The 15,377-nt window shown below is 45.9% G+C and overlaps 1 protein-coding gene across 4 annotated transcripts in view; it reads right to left on the bottom strand.

Annotated features, from left to right (window-relative positions):
• Nucleotides 1-788: 788 nt before the first annotated feature.
• The window catches only part of NUP93 (nucleoporin 93), a 102,944-nt gene continuing 88,355 nt past the window's right edge, over nt 789-15,377 (bottom strand). For all 4 annotated transcript variants that reach the window (XM_084757726.1, XM_084757725.1, XM_084757728.1 and 1 more), the window contains 14 exons: nt 15,160-15,292; nt 13,591-13,748; nt 12,319-12,484; nt 11,878-11,971; nt 10,756-10,947; nt 10,029-10,155; nt 9,842-9,914; nt 9,516-9,560; nt 8,175-8,291; nt 7,244-7,362; nt 6,499-6,616; nt 5,855-5,938; nt 3,887-4,015; nt 789-1,047 (listed from right to left, as the gene is read on the bottom strand). In XM_084757726.1, coding sequence (XP_084613852.1) covers nt 937-1,047; nt 3,887-4,015; nt 5,855-5,938; nt 6,499-6,616; nt 7,244-7,362; nt 8,175-8,291; nt 9,516-9,560; nt 9,842-9,914; nt 10,029-10,155; nt 10,756-10,947; nt 11,878-11,971; nt 12,319-12,484; nt 13,591-13,748; nt 15,160-15,292 — 1,666 coding nt within the window. In that variant the 3' untranslated portion in view covers nt 789-936. The remainder of the gene's footprint in view (nt 1,048-3,886; nt 4,016-5,854; nt 5,939-6,498; nt 6,617-7,243; nt 7,363-8,174; nt 8,292-9,515; nt 9,561-9,841; nt 9,915-10,028; nt 10,156-10,755; nt 10,948-11,877; nt 11,972-12,318; nt 12,485-13,590; nt 13,749-15,159; nt 15,293-15,377) is intronic.

Genomic DNA, 15,377 nt, shown 5'->3' on the forward strand with positions numbered 1-15,377 from the left:
TTCTGGTTTAGTCTAGGGATCTTGGTCCTGTGGGAGAAGTATGGTCAATAATAAGATGACAACTACTGCCCAGCAACCAAATACCCAGAATGCAGATGCCAAATGGTTTCTGTCTGTGAGAATGCAGAATGAGCCCATGGTGCCTTCATGAATGCTGACGGGGTAATCCAAGTAGATCAACTGAGTGCCAAAGGAGAGAAGCTGAGAAGTTCTCTAAGAGAGGGGAGTGCGCAAGTCAGCTTTCAACAGAGAGAGGAGTGGATGAACTCACCACTCTGCACCTTGTGCGGGGCACTGGCACCTCTTCTACTGCAGCAATCCCAAGCCTACGCTTTGACCCCATGGAATTGCGAACAGCAGACCAATCGCCTGGAACCCTGGCTGAGGGGGGGGGGGGGGCGCGTGGAGCTACATAACCTTTAAGGATAGCAGCACTTGGTGCTCCACCCACAGATCTTACATGACCCAAGGCTGAAGTTGGCTTCACACACAACTAGACTTGTGAACATGCACTGTGACTCTGCTACAGATTATGGTATCTGAGTGAATGGGACTCCAAAGGCTTTGATTCCTTGCTCACGATGGTAATTTTTTTAATCATCACATTAGCCACATTACAGACAACTGTGTAGCTTCTCAGTCTCTGGACCCAAAACTGTTGACACCATTTACACACACACACACACACACACACACACACACACACACACACACACACACACGAAAATAACCCAAAATTGTAAAGGAAAAAGAAAGAAAAGAAAAAAGAAAAAAATGTTTAAAAGAAATACAAATCAAAGAAATTTATTGGTATTGACAAAAATACATAATACAAAAAACACAACACAACACAACAGAAACAAAACTGGAAAGCCCACCCCACCTGGCCCATGTGCCTAATAAGTGTGCAGTCTCAGACCCCATCAACCATGGCGCTTAATTCATGAGGACCTCCATCTGCACCAGCCTGGCGTTAGTGTCCCCAGACGTCCGGTACGGTATCATCCCAGCAAAGGTAATCAGGGCTCTGGCTTGACTTCGGAGTTGCTGAGAGAAAGGGGGTCAAGACAAGAAAACCAGTTAACTGTCAGGTCAGGATGAAGCACTGAGAACCACCACCAGGCTCTTCTATGCTGCACGCTCGGTGTCAAGAACATCTGCGCCTCCACTGTCACACTACTCCAGCCTCATGCCCCCTTTACAAAATGTGTCCATTGTGGCCTCATTCCACAGTGTCAAGCTTTTGACCTAACAAAGGCTGGTGACTGCCTCACTAACACATCTGGTCAGCTTTTACATGGCTGAGGCTTCAGATGCACCTGTTCCCGTTTTCCTGAGCCTCCCTGTGTCCTGGCTGGTCCATCATCTCCACAGGGATCTGAGTTTCTAAGGCCCCACAAAGCCCTTGCAATGCAACCTTTCAGGCTGTATCTCTGCAATCAGGGCCACTTCCTTCCATCCCATTCTCCCATTTTCCTCCTTTTCTCCCTTGGGACACAAGACACTCTTCTGAAAACACAATACTTTATCAAATTTCTAGACTGTTACAGGGGGTAAAAAGAGGGCCCTACAAATTTAAAACCACATCTTTCCATAAACTAAAAAAAGAGAGCCTGATTTCCAAGTGGTAAATTATTGAGGACAGAACAGAGAAATTCAAGAGGGGGTGGGCACTAGACCAGACTTAGGAGAAGGGCTCCTTCAGATGGCTGCAGCAGATGCTGGGCTCTAGGGACTCAGGCTGTCCCTGCTGAGATGTACCTCTCATACTAGCTAGCAAGAAAGCAATCCAAATCATACAGAGGAAAGGCCGCATCTTTCTCAACTAGGATTGCAATGTCAGGACAAAGTCAAGGGTCATTACCAGGTTTCCTCAAGGGCTGTTTCAGAAAGATGAAAAGCAGATGCTTTCTGCCTGATGTGTGAAATAAACTGTCAAATGTACAGTGTTCTTAATGTCCCAACAAAAAGAAATCACACTCTATGATGAGAAAACTCATGGTACTTCAAGAGCTAAGCTACCCAGCCTATCTGGCATCTTTAAATGAGTTCTGGAGAAGCTAGGCAGGATTTGGCAGCACTTTCCTTTGCTGGGAAACTACTTCTTGGGCAGGTAGCTTTGATGGATGAGTTGATACTCAATGTCATCCATCTTCACCTCTCAAGAGAAAGTAAGATAAGAAATACAGAATAGACTGGGGGCAGAGGCACACACCTCTAATCCCAGCACTTAGAAGGCAGAGGCAGGTAGATTTCCGTAAGTTCAAGGCCAGCCTGGTCTATATAGAGAGTTCCGGGACAGCTAAGACTATATAGAGATCGCGTCTTAAGAGAAAGAAAGAAAAGAAGGCAGGAGGAAGACATCCCTTGCTGTGCTGGGATGCGATGCCAGAAGTCATGTATGCTACGTAAGTGTCCTACCACACTACACTCAGAAGGCGTGCTGAACGGCTCCCTCCAGACAAGGGAACTGTCGGGCCAGAGCACTACTTCCTGTCGGGCAGGGTCCTCTTCACCTCTAAAAACACACTATTACTCACAGCTTCCTTTGCCACAGAACAGTCCTGGCAAGGGGCAGGTGCAGTGAGCTCAATTGTATAGTAACACAGGCTCTAGACTCCCAAAGGGCAGCGGCATCTGCTGTCCACATGGAGCAGCTCAGTGGCTCTTGACCTGTGGGTCGAGACCCCTTTGGGGGTTGGATGATCCTTTTATAGTGGTTGTATATCAGATATTTGCATTATGATTCATAATAGTAGTAAAATTACAGTTATGAAGTAGCAACAAGAGTAATTTTATGGTGGGAGGGAGGGTCACTACAACACAAGGACGTGTATTAAAGGGTCACAGCATTAGGAAGGTTGAGACCACTGGACCAGCTGATTACTCCAATGGAGAACTCCCAGGCACTAGTCTCTCCATCCCTAAAGTGAACATTTCTGCTCCTACTCACACACAAGTTGTATCAGGGACAATGCCTAAGGGGACAAACGGACAACACACATCTTCAAAGAAAAACACGTCAAGCATGTTCAATTCCCCCAAACAAGTCTGGTTAGCAGAAAATGCTCAGAAAGTCCCATAGAAACACGAGGCCAGGCAGTTGGTTCAGTGACACAAACGTGTAATCCTAACATGCAGGAAGCTTGAGGCAACAAGACCAGCTTGGGTGACTGTGTAACACCTAGTCTCAAAAAATTAAGAGATATAGCCTGGTGGCTAATGGAAAGACAATTTAAACAAACACCCAGCCCCAAACCCCAAACAACAATGACAACAATAAAAAGCCAGTGACCGTCCTGTCTCTTGGCTTAAAGCATTCAAACAATGGTTATTTGCTATTGGGTCCTAGGATCCAAACCACCACTGTTTAGCATAGAGACTGCTGGAAGGCCCACAGAAGTCACACCCAGCCCCTCCCAGCCCTCTGGGGCAGCCCTAGGGCAAGCAAGTGTTCCCTATGTCAGGGTTCAGTCTCCTCAGGTGTAAAATGGGGATCATAATGTCTAGTCACTCTCAAGTGTGACTGTGAGACTAAGAGAGGTTTGCATTAAAGAGTGTACAATCAAAAGTAGAGCACAGTATTGTTCAGTGTTCACCGCCTGAGCAAGACTCAAAGTAACCTGGTATGTTAAAATGAACAAGAAATCCTAATTACAAATTAGTATTTTGTTTGATTTCCAACCCATCCCTACCCCTAGTTTGAGAACAGCAGCAATCCCATTCTTTGATTTCTCCCAGGAGCTCCCTGTATAACATTTATACTAGTGCTAGGGCCCAAAGGAAAAGAGTGGTTAGGATCACGTGGCCAAAGAAGGCTGGGAAATGGATTCCAGACCAGCAAGGTGATTCTCAGCAATGTTTCTCAGGAATGCTGGGATCTTACAGAGTCACGGTCTTCGATGACTCGCTGGGGCCTGGATGCTGAAGACGGACTTGTTCCCTTGAGCCTCTTAAACTGTGTGAACAGGATGTTCATAGTGGCAAGAAGTACTTCTGAGAGGTTGTGCCTGATCTACAGAGAGAAAAACACCTGCAATAAGGGAAAGGAATACAGTCCCTAGAAGGAGCCACATGTGGAGGGAGAGCATGGCTCTGCCTGGTCATGCTACATCCCACAGCTGCCAATGGAGAACTATAGTCACCCAAAGGGAACTAGTAGCACTGTATGTCATGAGTGGCAGCAAATCCCCGCTCCTTAGGACACTTTGGTGGGCAGCATGCCATAAGCACAGGCACTAGCTCCAAGCACGGAGGCTCTGCTGGCCAGCATAATGAGGCCAACAGAGCACTTGGTATCAGAGGTACCCAGGTCCCCACAACTCCCCACTGCCTCAGGCCTGCCTGCCTGCCTGTCTCCACTAGTCCTTCCTTGGGAAGTCTACAGGGACAGAGCTTAGTGTATGACTTTAGCCCATGATGCAATAAACCTTGTACCTACAGGAGGGTAAGAAATAACATAGGAACAATGGCTAATAGCAGAATCCTCCCTTAGTGTGAAGTGACAAATGATGGAGGATGACTTCTGAGCTTCTCTGCCACTGTCCCAACAACTACACCTTCCTCATGTGAAGAAGCTATAACCCAGGCAGCTGGGTCCAGAGTAAAGTATCTATGCTCTAAAGAAATGTCTTACCTGAATGTGCATGGGATGATCAGGGGAGGGCCATGTTATAGCCCACCAGGGTAAAAAGAATCTTGTGGGGCATAGCCTGGACGCCAAGAGTTTTAAAGCTCTCTTAGCAGCCGGACGTGGTGGCGCATGCCTGTAATCCCAGCACTCGAGAGGCAGAGGCAGGTGGATCTCTGTGAGTTTGAGGCCAGCCTGGTCTACAAAGTGAGTCCAGGACAGCCAAGGCTACACAGAGAAACCCTGTCTCGAAAAACCAAAAAATAAATAAATAAATAAATAAATAAATAAATAATAAAGCTCTCTTAGTGGTTCCATAGGTAGCCCAACTGAGCACCTTGAGCTATGGTAGACAAGCTTGAAGGCTTGTAGAGGCAGTGACCCTGGGCTTCTGGGATGATAACAGTTCACGGTCACTGCACTTGCTTCTTTTTTTTTTTTTTTTAAAAAGGTACTTTATTATTTGTATTCACGTATGTGTGGGTATGCTTGTCCATGTGTGCATGTGTTGAAGCCATGGATTAACATCTGACATCTTTCTCTGCAGTACTTAATCTTCTTTTTTGAGAAGGTGTCTCTCACGAACCTGGAGCCCAGCATTTTGGCTAGCAACCCCATTCCTACCCCTCAATGCTGGGTTACAGATACTGCTGCCATGCTCAGCTTTAATATACCCTCCTGGTAGGTAGGTACTTATACACCAAACACTATCCACTGAGCCACTTTCCCAGCTCCAGCTTTTAATTTTAATGTCCCAGTAGCTCTGAGAGTTCTAGTTACGATGGCCATATGGACTGCACTTTTCTAGAATGGGTCCGTGGTCTGTGAGTTCATACAACCTTTCTTGGGAGAAAAGGTTTTGGTTGAGCTGTGAGTCTGGCTTAATTCTCTCACTGTCTGTGTACACCAGGATATTTTAATACTTAAGTACTTCTACAGGGTGCATGGGGTCCATTCTATGACTAACAGCCAACTTCCCTACAGGGTGCATGGGGTACATTCTATGACTAACAGCCAACTTCCCCCAGGTCTGTCTCAGTATATAAGGAGGAGAGCAATTGAGAAAGACACCCATCATCTTCTGTGGGCTACCACACGCACATGTGCCGGTATACATGGGAACATAAACGCACGCGCACGCACACGCACACATACCTAAAAAAAATAAACCTTTTGGTTTTGGAAGGGATAGGACAGAATTCTGTAATGGGCAAAGAGACTCACTTCATCACTGAAGTTTCTGAAGGCAGCTACCCTTTCTTCCACACTTTCCTGATTCAGAGGCACCAGCTTCAATCGGTCAATGATCTGTTTAAAACAAAACATCACCAGCTGCATTATACAGTATTATAGTTACACCATTCCCCTCCCAAAATACAAAACCAAAATGAAACAAACAAAACCAGTCAAAAAGGGCAGGAAATGCTCTTCTTCCTGTACATAACAGCTGTGGTCCTGATGGGAGGCGGTGGTGCGCACCTTGAATCCCAGAGGCAGACAGATCTCTGAGTTCACAGAGTGAACTGGTCTACAGAGTGGGTTCCAGGACAGCCAGGACTGCACAGAGAAACTCTGTCTTGGGGGAGGGGGTAGGGTGGACTAGGTGGGGGGAGAGAACAAAACAAAAGACCCCAAACCCTAACCCATAAAGCTTTGATAGCTTACTAACTTGATTTTCATCCTCATTTCCAGACCCAATTCTAAAAATCTAGAAGCCTATTTCTAGATTAAAGGGGAGAGAAAAGAGAAAAGGGCCTGGAGGCGCTGGGGCACAGAAATCGTTAAATTCCTAGGATCGCACTTGTCTTCTCCACGTAACAGGCATGTTGGTGATAACCTGTTCTTCAAACACCCTTGCAGAAACTTACATCAAAGGCTCTGTCAATATGACCACTGTGATACTCGTCAAAAAAGGTGATCAAGTCCAAGAGGAGATAGAATGTAGAGTCCACAAATTTATTTGCACTTATTCCCTGAGCCCTGTACCTGAAAGACAAAAGAGGGCTGCTGAGGGAAGCAAGGGTGGAGCATGGATTTCCACAGAATTCCAATCAAAATGCATCTGCATGCTGAACTCTCTGCATGAAGGGCACTAGGAAGTGATGAACCGTGTTCATTTTTGAAACTGTGAAGGGCCGACTAGTGTAGACTTGGCGATACCCTTCCTACACACACTCTGAGTGAAGCATGTTTCTCTCACATCCACCATCAATTCTGCAGTCAAGTCTTTAGGAAGGAGAAGAGGACCCCATGGGTTAAAAAGCCTGAGGGCCAATGCTGGGGACTACTGCATAAGTGGAGAGGTCTCACTTGCTGAAGAAGGTCTTTTGTGTTGCTGCAGAAAAGCACCCTAAATCCAGTCTCCTCTGGAGTTAATCTGGGTACAGTCTGGGAACTCTGGGACTTTACTGGGAAGCAAGGTGGGTTCTACAACAGCACCCACATCCCCGAGGACCCCTCCTTCCCCTGTCACCATCCTTCACAGGATGTTATGAAAGAAGATGAATTAGTATAACCTCTGGGAAGATGCTAGAGCCTAGTGAAGCTGAACATGCAGCAGGGCGGGCACTGTGCCTGGCACCCTGGGTCCCGCTGAGCTGGCCCTGGCCTTACCGCTCAGCAATGGAGAGGGCCATGTTCTTCAGCCTTTCCTTGTTGGACTGTGGGGCACTGATCTGTGGGACGACAGGGCTCAGCAGCTTGTTCATCAGCTCCAGCACCTTGTCAGCATTCTGTTTAAGTTTGTAAGATTAAGGAAACAATCAACAAAAGGACAAACTAAATAAGCAAAATAAGAACAGCAATTTTCTGGAGTGAGTGATGGACTGAATGCTCTGCATCCTGAGACTGGGGTTGTGTGGCCACAGCTGTGGGCAGTTCATCCAATGGATGCTCACCACCTGCACACTTTCCTAATTATACCTCAACCACAACATTCTTAAATTTAGAAAACCTTTATTTAAAAAACACTTACTTACTTTTATTTTTATATGTGTATGTGTTTTGCCTGCATGTATGTATGTGTACCATGTACATGCCGTGCCTGCAGAGGCAGAAAGGGCATCTGATTCTCTGAAACTGGAGTTACAGATGGTTGTGAGCCACCATGTAGGTTCTGGGAACTAAACTGGATTCTTTGGAGCAGGAACCAGTGCCCTTAAGCAGTGAGCCGCCTCTCCAGCCCTAGGGAATCTTCCCTTTTAGGTCACCTAAGTCATCTGCAGTCGTCACATACTCTTAGGCACACACATTTAACCCAGGCTCTCAGACTACACCCTGCAGGCCACTACAGAAGGCTACCACACGGAACTAGGGCGGCTTTGACAACGCCTACAGTATCTCTTTGGCCAGAGATACTTGTGGAGTTAGGATTTGGTAAAATGGGAATTTAACCCTGACTGTTAGAGAAGCATGTTAGAGAAAACACTTCAACAGGGAAAGTATAAGCAAAGATAATGCTGAAAAAGCTTTGAGCATTTAGCCCAAAGGCCGGCAGATCTATCAAGCACAGAGAAGAAAAGGGGCATTAGAAGGGCACATTTACCTTGGCAAGGTCATAAAGCTTGGCTGCTTCTTCAAACAGTCCTTTATTTTCTGCCACGGAAGCAACTTTGTTGATAATAGGTTTTGTGTCACTGGTAAACTTATCTATGACTCCAGGCTGATAAGACAAATATTAAGGGGGAGGAAGAGACTCAATGCCCAGCAGCAACTGTGACACAAAGCCCTTGAACTGGAAATGTTTGCTCTAATCAACACTTTTTCATCTGCCAGACTTGGACTCTCTTGAAGACATAAAAGCCCACGCCAAAACCACGGAAACAAAGACACAGCACATTTAATGAAGCACATGTGTCAGCTATGACACATTTGTGGTTTCTGAAAGATTTTCCAAAATGAGCAAGAATAGGCAAAATTATTGGTGATTCTAAATTTGCTGGTGAGTAAAGTGTTATAAGACTTTCAATTTACTTCCTAAGACAGATGCTGAACAAGTACACAGGAAGTGGTGAGGAGGACTTCCACCACTTAGCAGCAGGCACACCATCAGGAGAGTCTGACAGGCCCCAGGACACACAGGGAGGGAAGATGGACTGTGCAATACTTGTGCTTATCCATGCCAATGCTCCATCAAGGCTGGACCAATTGGGTGAGTTATCCCTCTATCAATGAAATGTATATGTTCAGATACCAGTTGTGTGGTCTTAAAGAAAATAATTAGCCACTCTTGTTTCTGCTTCTTCATTTGGGAAACAGAAGATACGGGTTCTCCTTTTGTTGGGGACTGTCATAACTGAGTAAGAACCTGCACACACAGCACTTGGCACAATGCCCAAGAAGACTAGCTACCATCATCAGGCCCTTCATCTGCGCTGCTAGGCCAAACTATTGCACTTTACAAAGGAAAGTGAGTACCTGTGGGGCACACGGGGAGCCAGGGTCAGGACTGGGCTCTGCCCTTCTCTTATGGTGCCCCATGACATGGTAAGTCCTAGAAGAAGTGCTAAGGCTCCCGGAAGACAGCATTTCCAGGGTTGTTGGGGAGTTCTGAGTACTCAGGAATTGCCTTTTGAGAGAGGTGAAGTGCCTTTCTAACTTTCCCATCTGGAGAGTAGGCATAGTAATCATTCACTTTTCTTCATGTTTTATGAATCAAAAATAGAGCTGTCTCAGCTTTAAGGAAAAAAGGCAGGCAATTTTTGAACATATGAAAACACTACCTAATCACAAATGTATAAATTTTAAAGAAAAAAAATATGTGTAAAACTAAAGCCATCAGGTGGGCCTATAATTTCATCCTTCCAGTTGTCAAAATTACTGTATCCAGATGCAAATTGTAAAACGGACTATATCCTTCTGACAATCGGGGACACGTTTAACCCACCTTTCTACTTCCGTCGTTCTCTAGTTTCCCAAGTATCATATCAAACTGTGGAGGAAAAAAAGTTTACTCAGTTTACCGGTCAAGGAAATAAACACAACACACAGTTCCTTAGGGAAAAGGGTTGGAAGAAAACGGGGGCGGGGGGGGGGCACAGGAATACTCTTATATAAACTAGGAAACAGTGAGACCAAGATCAGTATTTTCATTGTTAAAAACCAAAGAAAGCCCCACCCTACCTCCACCTCTGGCCATGTACAAATAACTCACATAGAGTAACATGAGAACACACTGAAAGCTCCAGCCAGGGAGACAGAAGGCTGCCTTACCTCTCGGCTTTCTATCACAAGCTCACTCACACAGCGCAGAAACATGTTTTCTCCTTGGCTGTCCTTCTCGTCCCTACAGAAGCACAGGAGCAGCTTGAGTGGTGTGTGGTATAGACTTGGAGTCTAACAGTCAGGGTCAGAAGGAGAAATAAAAGCCAGCCAAGCAAAAGGCAATCGTAGGTTTCACCTGAGGAAGTAAAAGTACTGGAGGGCTTCCCTGGGATCCGTGGACTCAAACTTGCGGGTGTAGAGCATGAGCAGACGCACAAAGTTCAGCCGCCGCATGCAAGGAGGGTCGCCAGGCTCGTGGCTGACTGCACATCAAACAGAAGTGCAGTCAATTTTCACAGCCCCTCAGACCCCCGCTACCCAGGATCCATAGAGATTGAATGTACAGGCTGACAACTATGCATTTCTGCAGCCGACTCCACATTTCCCAGTGTGATCTCACCACTGCCCTCCATTTTCCCTTGTACAGACAGTAGAGGAAAGTGTCTCATATGGTGAATGACCAGCATGATGGCCTTTACAGGAAATGACCATGTACCGGCCAGCATGGCTCAGGTGCTGGGGAGAATGTGCTGACCCAACCACTCACGTTTACCTGCCTCTCCCACCTGGGTAGCCACCATAGGTGGCTATGGTTGGTATTTCCAAGGTCTTTAAAGTCAGAATGAACCAATGAACACTATATTCATGACTCTTGGAATGGCTTTGTCTGGCCACAATGCTAACATTTGGTATTACCCTTTAACACTCCAGAAAATGCCAAGAGGTTAAAAATAAGCACTCTAACACCACTGCAAAAGCTTAAGTATCTACAAGGCTCTAACATGACAGAAATCCAGAGTGGTTACCATTTCACCACTATGTGCTATGGTCACATCAGTGCCAACTAAGTCCTAAATACTCACGGAGCTGAGCACTCTGCCCAGAGGATTTTAAAAGCAGCTTTAGCTCAAACAGCACCAGGGCCACATGGACGGCATGGCAGCGCAGCCGCTCCATGCGGAAGAGAAAGGCAATGGCAGCCTCAAACTGTGCAGTCAGGAACAGCACTTGGAAGTAGAGGAAGGGCTGCTGGTTCACCGTGAAGTGGGACTCGCCTGGAGGAGAGGAGATGAAATCTCTTCAGAAGGAAGCTGCCACTAGTTGTCTGACCCTGAGTAGCTACTGGTCTTGTTGGGTGGAAAGAAAGCATCAACGTGGACACAGTAAACTACACAAAATATGGCCCAAAGCCAGGTATGGCGGTTCATGGCTCTACTACTTATAGTCACAGCAACAGAGAGGCGGAGGGAGATGGGTCTCTGTGAGTTCAAGGCCATTCTGGTCTACAGAACAACTTCCAGGACAGCCAGAGAGAAACCTTGTCTTAAAAAGAGAAAGACCCAGTTCCCCTACTTTCTCTAGGCCTCACTACATGCATGACTGTCAGGGGCAGGGGTCCTGCTATAAAAATCTAAGCTGCTCGCATCAGAGAGGAGAGAAGCAGTTAAAGATGTTAAAGTGACAGAAGCTGCAAAGTAGCTGACGTGCACTTGGACTCACAGCACCCTGACATCGCAGACCCTTTACTTCCTAGAGCTGCTCAATAATGAGGAGGTCAAAGGGAAGAGCTACTGTTCTCTCCTTTGTAATCAGATGTGACCACTATCAAGATGTACAAGGGAGAAACTGAGGCCTCATCCACATCCCTCCCAAGCAAAATAGCTTATGGTCTATGACCATGGAAATCACGGATTTCTTCTTTCTTTCTTTTTGTTTTCTTTTGGTGGTGCCAGAGATCAATCAAATCCAAAGTCTCTGGAATATCAGGCAAGTACTTCTTCACAACTCAGTCCTAGACCTTTTATTCTTATTCCAAGACAAAAAGAATCTCACTAAGTTGCCCAGGCTGGCCTTGAACTCATGATCTTCCTGCCTCAGTCTCTCAAGTATCCAAGTGATACACATTTCTTAGTGCACGATGGTCTCTACCTGGTTGAAACTGTAAGTCATGTGCCCTGAGAGACGGTGACTGTCCAGGATCTTACCGTAGTCTTCTAGCAGCTGCTTCTGGAACTGTGAGAGAGTGAGCCTGTCTTGTGGGGAGCTGGTGCCATCATCATCAAAGCACACTTGGTTCAACTAAATCCCCAAAGGAAAAACACACATTGGTACAAACTATATCCTCAGCCACATGTACAACTGTAGCTGCCTAGCAGCAATGCTCAATGCTGTGAGCTAGAGACTACATGATAAGCTTATAGCTCAGTGGTAGCATGCCCATGGCCCTACATTACGCCCCTAGCAATAAAAAAGGGAAGGAGAACGGGAGGAGAAAGGAGGAAGAAAACAAAAGTTAACTGTGTAGTTTATAGTTGGGAATTACACAATAAAAAACAGGAGCGATAGACATACATCTACTGGCCCTGTCCTGATCACCACACAAACATGTGTGGAGAGCTTGGGCCAGCAAAGGAAGCTGTGCCTACTTTTAGCCATAGGTAGTCCTCAGTCTTGTCTGCTACTTCACTCTGGTTGTCGGTGATGTCGCATCTACCAATGATACAGTACACGGCCCGCTTATAGGGGTCTGTGTTGTTCCTGAGGGCTCTGCGGTAGTGAAGGCGGAGTTTGTTTTCAGTAGCTGGAGACAATCTGAAAACACAAAGAGAGACTACTAGCACCATGTCCTTCTGTCTTCAGCTTTCTCCTTAGGGAGGGCAGAAATGCTAGGGGTCAGTATTCTATCCTACCCTAGGATCCCTCAAGTATTGACAGAGTGGGTCCTGTTGTTGTATGTGTATCTGAATGCACACTTCTGTGCCGTAGAGTAGAGAGGCTGGTCTAGGGCTTGCTAATCAGCTAGGCTGATTGGCCTGAGTCCCAGGAATCCCTTTTTCCTCACCTCACCAGTGTTGAGATCACAAACATGTGCTACCATGGTTAGCACGGGTTCTGGAGCTGAACTCGGGGCAAGCACTTTATTTACTGAGAAAGCTCTCCAACCTCTTCTTTCAACTGTCTTAAGCCCTGGGCCTCCACTTCCTTTATTCATAGGCTCACCTCCTAAATAATCTACTTGCATCCAAATCTTTGACTCAGGATCTCTTTCTGAGCTGGGTGCTAACACTCCTAGCAGTGGTCATGCTAGGCAAGCAGATCCTGTATTTCTGAACTGATCTTCAGCCTTAACCCTACTTACACTGTATGAGCAAATCAGAGGCTTACAGTTTGAGACTATTACCTACCCCTTGAGTATTTGCTTTCAACAGGCAATGCTGGAGTACACACCACATTTTTCCTATGCATGTGCATATATACAAACTGGCTTTGAAGATGAATGGATCTTCACAGGCCTTGGTCAACATCTCAATGCTAACCTTAAGATGACTACATTCTAGCTCTAACTTATAAAGTGTATAGCATACATTTCCACATGGACTGAACAAAGAATTTTGTGTTTAACAAAGTGACTAACATAAAAGTCACATTTTATTTCAGTTACTAACTACTTAGTTTTTTGGAGACAAGGTAGCAAAATATAGTCTAGGCTGACTTTTGAACTCACCACCTGATGCCTCAGAATCCGGACTGCTGGGATTTCAGGCACACACCAACATCCTTGGCCAAAATGTACTATTTTATAAAGCAACCCTGACTTAAGAGTATTCCACCCAGTCCTCCACTGACAGGAAACTTGCTGACTACAGTCTACTACAGCAGGCAAAGCACAGCAATTGAAGTGATCCCACTCATTGTACCTTCTGTCCTTGCTATTCATGTATTCCTGGAACCAGGTTTTAAATTCCCCCAACTGGTGCTGGGCTCGACTGACAACTTGCGATGCAGCAAGCAGGTCCCCGCAACGCATGCAGTAATAAATCAATGCCCAGACAGGATGGCCTTCTACCTCTCCATCCTAAAAGACAAAAAGAACAGTCAAACAAGCAAGAGCTAACCAACCACTTTCTGATGTGCCAACCCAGCTAAGGCACCTAATTCCCACTATTACCCCATGAGTTAAGAGCTACAGATAGCATCCTACTCTCTGTATTTTGCAAACAAACTAATTTGTCCAAGGAAAAGCAATATAGTATGGATCTACAGTTACTTTGAAGTGAACACAGCCCATATGACCCACAACAGCTCTGTGCTCTCTCTCATAGCCAACCACAATAGGATCACCTTCTTTGACTTTCACAAAACAAGGGCTAAAGTTATCACTGACCAATGAAGGATGCAGTCATCTACTTGAGCTTTTAAAATTAATTGCTTGGTTTTGTTTGTTTGTTTTAGTTTGTTTGTTTTGGTTTTTTGAGACAGGGTTTCTCTGTGTAGCCTTGACTATCCTGGACTCGCTTTGTAGACCAGGCTGGCCTCGAACTCACAACAATCCACCTGCCTCTGCCTCCCAACTGCTAGGATTAATGGCGTGCGCCACTACCACTCGGCTAAAATTAACTGCTACTGAATAGTCGCCCATTCCTTGTCCCTTCACATGTTTGAGTGTCTGGATATCAGAAGCTACTAGGTGACTGTCTCTACCTTCCCAACAATGCAACCACCCACCCTACTTATTATTGCCCATGTAGCAGGCCCGGGCTTGTCTTGTGTTTCACCAACTCTTTCAGGAGTGGTCCTCAGAACTTTTGACACTTCCCTCTGTGACAGAAAGCTTCATAAACTTGACATTGCATGGTGTCGCTTGCCCTCTTCAACACTTTTAAGCTATGCAAGTCCAAAGTGCTCAGCCTTGGGACTCAAGGCATTTCTCTCCCAGCTAGTTCAAAGCTTACCACATGCCTACCACTCCAGATTACTTGGCTTTCTTCTTTCTTTGTCCATATTGTTCTCTCCTCCTGGAATAGCTTTCCAGGGTCCCAGGAGGGTAAACCCCTGCTCTTTCACCCAGCATCTTTTATATGCCACACTGTCAGCACAAAGAACCAGTTTAGCCTGTATACACTGTATGAGACTTTGTAAAATAATTACACAGCTGCATGATAAGCTGGGCAGAGGGACTCCAACCATACCCAATGCCATACTTTCAGCTGTTTTGCTTTAAACTTCTGATGTATCCCTCACTTTGTCTCTCATGTATGTTTCCAAGAGTCCTTACAGTCAACTTTTAAAATTCATCTGAGACCTGATGCTGCTTCGCTCTCCTGCCTCTACCCAGGATCCCTGCATGACTGATTTTCAAAGGGTCCTCATGAACTAGCACCCCTCATCCTGGCCTCTTCACCACACAGAACCTACTTTCAATTGAGAATGCCTGGGAACATCCAGCGGCTCCAAAGTGTGTCTGACCATGCAGAGGTTTCTAGTACCTGAAGTCCTGGTGAGGGAGCTGGCAGTTTAATGTTCAGGAAACTTCGAACGAGCTGATAAGTCCCAGGAACACCACCCAACTGAGCCTGATGCAGATTTCCAAAGACAGTCACAAGGGTGTAATTCTTATAACTGAAACAATTATAAAAGAAAAAAATGGCAAAGGCTCATAACATGTATTACACACGCCTATGTCTATATTCAGCACACCAGACCA

This window comes from Acomys minous (assembly GCF_964271855.1).
Source record: "Acomys minous genome assembly, chromosome: 14".
Lineage (NCBI taxonomy): Eukaryota > Metazoa > Chordata > Mammalia > Rodentia > Muridae > Acomys > Acomys minous.